Here is a 9,477-nt window from a genome sequence, read left to right as displayed (position 1 = left end):
TCGAGGTTGTGATCCATTAATGAGTTGCCACCCACAATTTAGAATGAAGTCTTTAAAGGGATTCGCTGATGGCAAAACGTAAAGGAAAAACAAAAACATTTTAAAATGTGTTCATGAAATTGGAAGATCAAGTAGGATCAAGGCTGTAAGGCCATGTTGCTTTTGTAGGTTTATGGTTCAGACACCAGCCATTTTTTGGGATGATATCATTTAGAGGGATTCTAGAATACCAGCTCTTCCCATCACCGCTGGAGCTGCTCTGTCCCTCGAGTATTGAAAACATTACAGCTGCTTAAACATCCCAAGTCCCTGAACTCTGCTGAAACGGTGGGTCTGGGAAATTGGTAGGGCTATGCCTTACTTTAAGCAACAGAGTAACTACTTTTCAAAATGTTTAAGAGTAGCTTTTCAGAATTTCCCAGGATTCCCTTGAGGTATAAAAATCCCATGGTTTTTAAAGATGGTCGGCTCCAGAAGTCACCGGGTCTAGCCAGGCTCCCGCAGTGAAGCAGTCCGCTTGCTTCCTGTTGTCTCTGACTCACCCCCTTTCCTCTGGGTGTGGTACAGAATTCTTTCCAAGCTTACCAAGACACCCTGTTCTGTTAGGGCCTTTTAGTTTAAAAAAAGGATCTTTGACCTTGAGCCAGAATTTGGACTGTTGCTATCATTCCTGACTTAGTCCTTTCTTTGAATCGGTCAATCTGTTGGTACTGAAACAGAGGCCTTCCTGCCTCCCGAGAGGAGCCGTGGTTAGCCCTGGTCTGGCTTTCCTGTGCAAAGCCCTCCGCCCTCATCATTACAGAGCCTACCATCTGGCCGGGCTGGCTCTGCAGGCGCCCCAGGCTGCTGGGTGTGGATGAGGTAAAGGTTATTAGACATTAGCTTGCCGTTTGTTTCCATTTGTATCCTTTATTGAGGTTTGTTCTTTCAGCTCTAGGATGCTGTCTTCCCTGGACCAGTTTCTTGCATTCTCCCTCTCAAACTCAGAAATCCACCTGCCTCTGCCTCCCAAGTGCTGGGATTAAAGGTGTGTGCCACCACTGCCTGGCTCTCCAGTAAACTCTTACTAGGGCGTATTTTTCTTATTAGGGAAAGAGAATTCTTCTCTAGGGGTAGTGCCAAAACTATTTAAATTAAGGAACCAGCTTTAAGTCTCAATGCCAGTACCAGCATGCTAAAAAAGCTTTTAGTATTTTAAAGAAGAAAAAAAAAGATGAAGTGGGAATTTGGCCTTGTGTGTTTATACATCTTGGTTAGCGTGTCCTGTACTGTGTCTGGGGTTCTGTGGATGTCTGGCGAACACTGCAGGAGCTCTCAGATGTGGGTGCACGGTAGACTTCAGAGGTGGGCAAACAGGAAACTCTGACTTGTCAAAACTTCAAGCAAGTTGTCCAACTTCTCAGGCCCCATCAGCGCCTTTGAGAGGCCGTTTTGAGAAACGAGCTAAGCAGTCCTTATTAGAACACCTGGTGTAGCCCAGAGAAAACAGCTGTTAGCGTATTAAGGAATGAATAGCCTCGATGGAGCCTCCAGAGAAGAATCCTGTATTGTTCCAGCAAAGCCCACTAACGGTCCTGTTACACCACTTGCAAGCTACCTGGCTGGTCCGCCTCTGGAGCTAGCTTACAGTGCACACGGAGCCTCTGGCCCACTGCTTTCTTGTTCCTGCTTCTAGCCTTTGCGTAGGAACCGCTGGAATGGGCCATCTTGATGTTCCAGAAAGTCTGAGAAAGCCCACTAGTGAAGCCAGCAGAGTCTCGGGGTAGGGTCTGGCCTCCAACATCCTGGTCTTTTCTCATGGTCACGTGGGTTCAGCAGCTGCCGGCCCTTCTCACAGTGTCCTCTTAATACCCCCTTGTCTCCACTTACACCCAGGCTCACGTTTACTTCCTTCTTCTGCCATTCATTCCTATAAAAACCGGACTCACCTGGCTTCCCAAAGCAAAGTCTAGCCGAAGTGCTCCAACTTTGCTGTAACCTTACCTCAGCCTCAAACCTGCCTCAAGGGTAGTGCCCCGCAGGCAGGTGGGCCACACAGGTGGGTAGTGCCCGGCGGGCAGGTGGGCCACACAGGTGGGTAGTGCCCGGCGGGCAGGTGGGCCACACAGGTGGGATGTTGACACCTGTGCACTGTCTGACACGAATCTCAAATGAAACCGCTTTAGAACTCCAGAATCCCATAGGCAAGCAAAGCAGCTAGTCCAGGAAAACACATTTTTATTTTATTTAAAAATTATTTACAATTTATTGAGTTTTCATAAATGCTTTATTTTAAAATCTTTTTTTAAAATGTATTTTAACCTGAAGAAAATCGGAGGGGGGGGGGACTTGGGAGCTAGGGAAAGGAATGGTGACAGGTCCCTTAGAGGTTCTTCAGAGGGCGGAGTTAATGCAACAGTAGTGGCCTGAGCCTGGTGGCCAAAGGATAATGAGAGGGAACTTCGTTTACCTAGCAGGCTCCCTTGCGAGATCTTGTTCCAAACTCATCACTTACTGGCCTAGGTCTGAGACCCCAGCACTAAGGGCTGGTGCTGTATTCTGAGCAGGCAGGGACAGGCAGGGAGAGGTGGCTGTGGACTTAGCTAGAACACATGCATGGCTGAGCCTCAGGGCAGCCAGGCTAAACAAGGAGCATGTGAAGTCCGTGACGTACACAGAAGAGGCATCTCTGGCTCCAATCTTCCCTCCCGAGGGCTATGACCCTCTTGGCAATACCTGCTGTGGTTTCGGTAGACAGTGGGCGAAAGTTATATGGGATGTAGGTTGTGACTCTACTGCGTGGTATGCCAGGGATTTCTCAGGACCCTGTCTTGGTGGGTCCCAACCTTCCCCCATTGATAAGAATGCTTGGCCACTTAAACACCTTTCTCAAGCATCCCAGAATTCACTCTGCATTGCAGAAACACTGGACTGAAAGTTCCATTATTCAAAACTGTTAAAAAGCCTTCCTGGATCTGGGAACTTTGAGAATATTAAGAAAGCTTCACGTTTCTGAAAAAACACACAAAAACACTACGTTCAGACAATTTTAAAGGCTCTTTAGCCCACTGGAGTCAAACTATGGACTCCCATGGGGTAATGGCCCCAGGTCAACAACCCCTGAGTTAAAGTTCCTGTGGGCAAGTATTTCCCCGTGACTGAATGGGGGTGGGGGTGGGGTTGGGGGTCGGGGTGGGGGGAGGCAGCTAGGGAATAGTTTGAAGATTCAGCAGGCAACACTGGATCTCTGGCCACTGACTGGAGCAAGGATGGGGTGGGAAACAAATCAGAAACTCAAACTTGACTTTGAAATTTTCCCTTGGGCTGGCTGTGTTTCCTTCCCAACAGCTACGTGATTCTTAGGAGTAGATGTGCATGGTCATTCTGCCATCTTGTGGTTATGATTAGAATTGCATCTGCCCCAACATCCAGGACTAAAACCCCTGGATCTGGTAGGTTTTTTGGAATACTTAGCTGACCAGCAAGGGATATGGTAGGAGGCCTGAGGAGGGGGTATGTGAAAAAGAAAAATGAGCATTCAACATTCCTGTGTCAAGCACAGTGAAGTCCCGTGACAGCACGGCACATCTGTCCTGGCCGACCTGGGCACTCTTTGGTTTATCATGGCTATGCAAACTGTTAACAACTTACAATTTTTCATGTAAGTGTTTTAGTTTCTTTTTGTTTGTTTGTTTTGTTTTTCCTGCTTTTATTTTCACTTAAAACCTGAAGTTCTGTGTCTGGCTCACAACTTGGTCTCTGTGTTCCCTGAACCTCCTCTTCTGAAGCAAGCTTATAGAGAGAATATTCTCCAGAAGACCAAACTGACGTCCCTGGGAGACACAGGGACTCAGGGCTTTCTCTTCATTCCAGCTGAACTGCCCTTCCCCAGGGTCTCCCCACTCACTAACAGCGAAGAATCCTTGTCCATCTGTCCATCCCTGGAGCTGATTTTCACACCGGCTCCTCTAGACTCCAGAACACCTCTCTGCCCGCATCACTGTCTGAGCTAATGCTAAGCATGAACTATGGTAGAAAGCATTATTTTGTCCTCGAAGAAAGAATGGTGAATTCCAGGACATGGGTCTCCTGTGGCCCAGGGACACCAAAGAACAAAGATTATTATTGGGAGCCTCAGAATGGTATTCTCAGCTTTGCATCTGTTCCTGCCAGTTCTAGACTATGCTACAGACAAGACCATTTCTAGCGTCTTCCATTACAGACGGCTCCTTCTGCGTCAGACTGGAGGCAACTGATAAAACTTGCCAGACTGACTGAGGGGTGAAGGGTGGAGGGCAGAATGTTCTGTCACCGATGGGAGGCCTTGGGGGTGGGGGGAGCGAGTGACGGGAGGGTGGGTCTTCCCCCAAAGCCTCGAAGTCTCACACTCAGCCAATGAGGGAAGACCTGGTCATGTGATCAGGGGTGTTAAATTGGAATTTTCCTCAGAGGCTCGCTCTCCGTCTGCGGACTTCTTTCTTTTCCGGCCACCTGAAAAACAGGTTGTCAGCATCCATCTGTGGCTGGGGGGACATTCATGCACTGTCTGCAGCCCAAGGGCTCTTCTGTCCTCACAGATGCAGGAGGGGAAACATAGCCCTGCCTTGGAATGCATGCAGTGGAACCTGAGTTGCACCATGGTGTTGACGTCTGCACCTTTACACCTTGAAGCATGTTCCCAAAAGAGGAACATTTCTGAAAAGACTTAATTCCCCTGCACTAGCCTATGGTAGAGGGTGCACAGAAGGGACTGAGGTAGTCCCCGAAAAGCCATCTCTCCTTTCCCTGGAAGGCCCCACCTCAAGTGACTGCCAGGCACCACATAGTCTCCCAGTCTTTCGTGTCCCCGGGACCACAGCTGGTTCAGGACGTCTCCTGCCTATCCTGGGCCAGGAGATGCTGACTGGATAATGCCCTCAAAGTCGGACTTTGGGACCCAGTTTTCAGGAGCATTTTCATCCTGCTTTCTCTGCTGTTGACCTGTCTCAGGAGGAGGAGGATGCTGCTCTTCCCCTCTTTAAAGAGTATTTATTTCATGTGTGCACATTTGCACACGTGTGTATGGATGTGTGTGGTTGTGTGGGTGCCATGGTAAATGAGGTCAGTTCTCTCCTCTCACCACGTGGGTCCTGGGCTCAAACTCAGGCCCTCAGGCTCGGCAGCAGTACCCACACCCACGGAGATAAGGCCCAGCCCTTTGCTTTCCTTTCTTGGAGTTTCTTGGACACAGTTTTTTCCCCAAAGGACTATATAGTAAATACTATAGGTTTTAAGGTCTCTGTCACAATTGTTCAATCTTACCACTGTGACTACATATGACAAATGGACCTATGACCCCAAGGTCCCTAATATAAAAACAGGTGGGGAGTCAGAATTTGAATTCAAGACATGTCTGTAGACTCCTGTCCTAGGGGATCACCAGTGTGATGGGACAGATTTGAGCAGTATCACATGTGTGGCACTGGCTCAGGCCCTGCTGTGGATTTCCAGAGCTGTGTTGAGAGTTTGCAAGCCTTGCCCCATCCCCCACTCCCACCCCAGTACCCAGGGAGGACCGGCCTCACTTGCTTTCCTGACTACTTGGTCAGGAGCTTTGGTCTGGGAGAGAAGATACTCACTCAAGGTTCTCAGCAGTTTCTTGCCCATGTTTTCCTCAGAGTCGCTGCTGCAGGGGCTGGCCTCTGGATCCAGGTGGATATTACAGCATTCGGGATCCGAAGCTGAAGGGAGAGCAGACTCAGGTCTCCAACCTAAATAAATGTCAGCAGGGAGGTTCTGAGGGATGCCTTTCTGAGAGAAACAGGGTCGAGGGGTGGGACCTCTCTGTGAGTGACAAGGTAAAAGGGTGGGACCTCTCTGTGAGTGACAAGGTAAAAGAGTGGGACATCTCTGTGAGTGACAAGGTAAAAGGGTGGGACATCTCTGTGAGTGTCAAGGTAAAAGGGTGGGACCTCTCTGTGAGTGACAGGGTAAAAGGGTGGGACCTCTCTGTGAGTGACAGTGTCAGAGAGAGAGAGAGAGAGAGAGAGAGAGAAAGAGAGAGACAGAGACAGAGACAGAGACAGATAGACAGACTCCTGAAAGGTATTGTTTATTAGTTGGCAAATGACATTTTACTGCCACAAAGGGAACAGACAGACAACAGGACCTGTAACCCAACAGTCAACTCAAAAGTCAGAATAATGACACCTCTTCAGATACCATCTGGCAGGAGATGGAGGAAGATCCTAAGTGTCCTACTTAGTGTCTGTGCCAGACAAAGAACACATCTAGGGCCACAAGATGTCACTTTCTTTTACCTGCAAAACCAAGTGCTCAGCCATAACAGGGCGCAGGCCTGTGTCTTCTTAGAATCTTAGAGCTCAGAAAGGATCCAGGCCTCCCACCAACTGAGATCTGACCTTGGGCGGCAGGGGTGTGCGCTGGAAACTGACCCGCACCAGAAGCCCTGATGTAGAGGTGGCATCTACCATGGTCTCTGGGTGTGTGGGACAGCCACTTCCCAAATCCTGGGACTTGTATGCCCCAGTTTCCTGGGTTCGACACGCTTCCTCTCTGATCTTACTTCCTTAAGAGTCTTTTCACTTCTTTGCTTTGTATACTTGGTGTGGAGAGGCCAGGCCTGAAATGCTGGGTAGAGGAACTTCTGGCCTGGCAGGGAGGTATATAGAGTGTCAAACACTTGGAGTCTACCTCAGCGAAGCAAGCCAGATCTCAGGGCTATTGGCACACAGGGAGTTTAGACAACTCAGCTGTCAAGATGGAAGTGCACTGTGTCTCAAGTGAAGTGATCTGAGAAGGCAGGGACACTCCCCCCTGCCTCACCCCTCATCTCCAGAGACTGTGGCCTGCCCTGTGGCCCAGAGGAAGGGGAAGGCCCTACCAGTGGGGGTAAGGGCTGATGTCAGTCTTCTTATTGTGGGGTAGTTCTAATATTTAGGAGTGGGATACCATACACTGATGTGCCTGATATAGACACTATGTCACTTGAAATTGCCTTATGAGATAACTACATTATTTATACTTATTCACTTACTCAAGTACACGTACCTACGAAAGAAACTGAACCTTAGGTTGAGTAATTTACTTAACATTGCACAGCTCCTAAAATTCCACTGTGGTGGTACATGCCTGTAACCTATCCAGGGGAGGCAGGCGCAGGTGGCTCGGAAGCTCAGGGTGAATCTCTGTACAAAGTAAGCTTGAGGCCAGCCTGGATCACAAGATACCTTATCTTAAAAAAAAAAAATCCTGAATTGGAGGGTTATGGTCTGAAGCCAGGCAGAAAATGCTCCTACCATTGCCCAAGTTTTCCTGGAAAGATGAATTGGATGGGCCCAATCCATGATAGGGACTTGGTAAATGCTGATTCTGCCTCTGTGTGTGTGTATGTGTGTGTGTGTGTGTGTGTGTGTGTGCGTATGAGAGAGAGTGAGAGAGACAGACAGAGAGACAGAGAGACAGACAGGAGCTGGAGACCCAGGGCTTCCCCAAACCAGTTTTCTCTGTTTGCCAGAGTGGTGATCTCCCCTTCTGCTCTGGACCTAGCCCTGACCTGCTGTTGTAGGAACTGCGACAGGGGACAGCGAGACTTGCTGTGACTTGTGCTCCTCAAAGTTGGGCATCTCTTCCTGGGGAAAGGCCATCTCCTCCATCCTCAGGTACACCACCTCGCCCGGGCTTCTCAGACCATCCGAGCGGCTGCCTATGGAGGGCAGTGAGTAGGTTACCTCCTCTGTGCCTTGGAGGAGCCCTTGGGCTCTGTGAGGCACGAGATGGCTGCTGGGCAGAAGTGGAGGAGAAATGTAGAGCTGGGTTTGTTTTCATAATCACAGAACAGCCCAACCCACCCACCAGACTGACTCACAGGGCAAGCTGGTCCTGTTGCTCAGGAGAGTGAGGACCGGGTCGTCCTTTGGAGTCTGGGGTGTGCCCCGGGTGGTGGGGGCTTTGGTGGAGTCCCCATCAGTGAAGGCTTCGGTGTCCGGGGACTGGGGCGAGCTGTCCATGTGGCAGGCCGTGAGCGCATTCTGGTACTGTTGTCGTGTGATCTGGAAGGAAGGGGACAGAGGCTCAGGAGAGCTGCAGACACTCCCTCCATGCAGCCGGCTTTCCTGGGCAGACAAGCTCTAGGGATGCTTTGGGATGCCCACCCTGAGGCCTGAGGCCATCCAGTGGGAGTCCTACCCAATCAGTGTCAAGCCCAGCAGCAGGCATTCAATTAATAGATCATTTACTTGCTGACCACAGTTGTGGCCAATCCCACAATTCATTTTGATTTGCTTATAGACTTTGTAGTGTACTTGGAAGAACCTGAATGAACCTGTTCTGGGTTGCTGTAGCGAAACATCTGGGCCTTGTACTTTATATAGACGAGAGGTTCATTTTGCTCAACGTCCTGGTGGCTGGACAGTATAACCAGCACAGGGTCGGTGCTTGGTGAGAGCCTCCCTGGCTGTATCACAAGTGAGAGACGTAGAAAGGGAACCCGCTGACTGTAGCAAGGGGCTGAGTGCATAGGTCAGCCTTGTTTGACAACAACCTGATTTCATGAAAACCAATCCAGTCCTAGGAGAAATATATTAATCCCCTCCGAGGGTGGCACTCCCCAAACCTACTCACTTCCCACCAGGTTACATCTCCGGAAGATCTACCTCATAATACTGTTACATTGGGGAACTTGTTAACCTTTGGGGGACACAGGTAAGCCATATCTAAACCAGAGGATGTGGGCCATACAGAACCCCGACTCTCACACCTCAGTATCAGACTCCAAGGGCTTGTCACATCCAGGTTTCTGGGCCTAATTCTGAAAGTTTCTAATTTACTAGGTCAGGGTCTAAAACAGAATTTCCATTTCTAGCAAGTTCCATGTAAGGCCACAGATACGGTGGCACTCCGGGACCCACTGGCTGAGACCTGCTTAACAGCCACAAGTCCTGCCCAGTGCCAGTTCTCTCCCTGTGACACACTTCAAAGGACACAGCAGCACGGTGTTCGTAACTGGCTTTGGTAGTTTTCAGATGAAAACGATGCTTTATATTTTCTAACATGGAAATGTGGGTCTCAACTCACCATCTGCCCAAAACGTCAACAGAGTCAGTGCTCTTGTCAAGAACACCTCACGCCCCAGCCCCTGTCGTCTTCCCTCACTGAGAAGTCTGAAGTCAGGTTTCCAAAAGGACAGGAAAATGTCCTCCATGAGACTTGATAAACCCAAGAAAGCAGCTGACTCTGCCATAGCTGTGTTCTTTATAGAATTATTGTGTGTGTGTCTGCAAGTTTGTGTATGCCATGTGTGTTTGTGGTGTCTGTGTATGTCATGTGTCTGTGTATGTCATGTATGTTTGTGGTGTCTGTGTGTCTGTGTATGCCATGTATGTTTGTGGTGTCTCTGTGTGTTTGTGTGTCTGTGTATGCCATGTGTGTTTGTGGTGTCTGTGTGTGTCTGTGTATATCATGTATGCTTGTGGTGTCTATGTGTGTCTGTGTATGCCA

At 49.3% G+C, this 9,477-nt stretch overlaps 1 protein-coding gene across 4 annotated transcripts in view; it reads right to left on the bottom strand.

The window, feature by feature from the left end:
* Positions 1 to 2,197: 2,197 nt before the first annotated feature.
* Cnnm1 (cyclin and CBS domain divalent metal cation transport mediator 1) overlaps positions 2,198 to 9,477 on the bottom strand; it is a 59,795-nt gene continuing 52,515 nt past the window's right edge. For 2 of the 4 annotated variants that reach the window (XM_029545317.1, XM_029545323.1), the window contains 4 exons: positions 7,847 to 8,030; positions 7,535 to 7,684; positions 5,598 to 5,729; positions 3,165 to 4,470 (listed from right to left, as the gene is read on the bottom strand). In XM_029545317.1, coding sequence (XP_029401177.1) covers positions 4,391 to 4,470; positions 5,598 to 5,729; positions 7,535 to 7,684; positions 7,847 to 8,030 — 546 coding nt within the window. In that variant the 3' untranslated portion in view covers positions 3,165 to 4,390. Of the gene's footprint in view, positions 4,471 to 5,597; positions 5,730 to 7,534; positions 7,685 to 7,846; positions 8,031 to 9,477 lie in introns of all 4 variants that reach the window. The other 2 variants (XM_021195271.1, XM_021195262.2) reach the window with 2 other exon arrangements.

Source organism: Mus pahari, chromosome 1, assembly GCF_900095145.1.
Source record: "Mus pahari chromosome 1, PAHARI_EIJ_v1.1, whole genome shotgun sequence".
NCBI classification, from domain to species: domain Eukaryota; kingdom Metazoa; phylum Chordata; class Mammalia; order Rodentia; family Muridae; genus Mus; species Mus pahari.
This window is presented reverse-complemented; position numbering and strand designations above follow the sequence as displayed.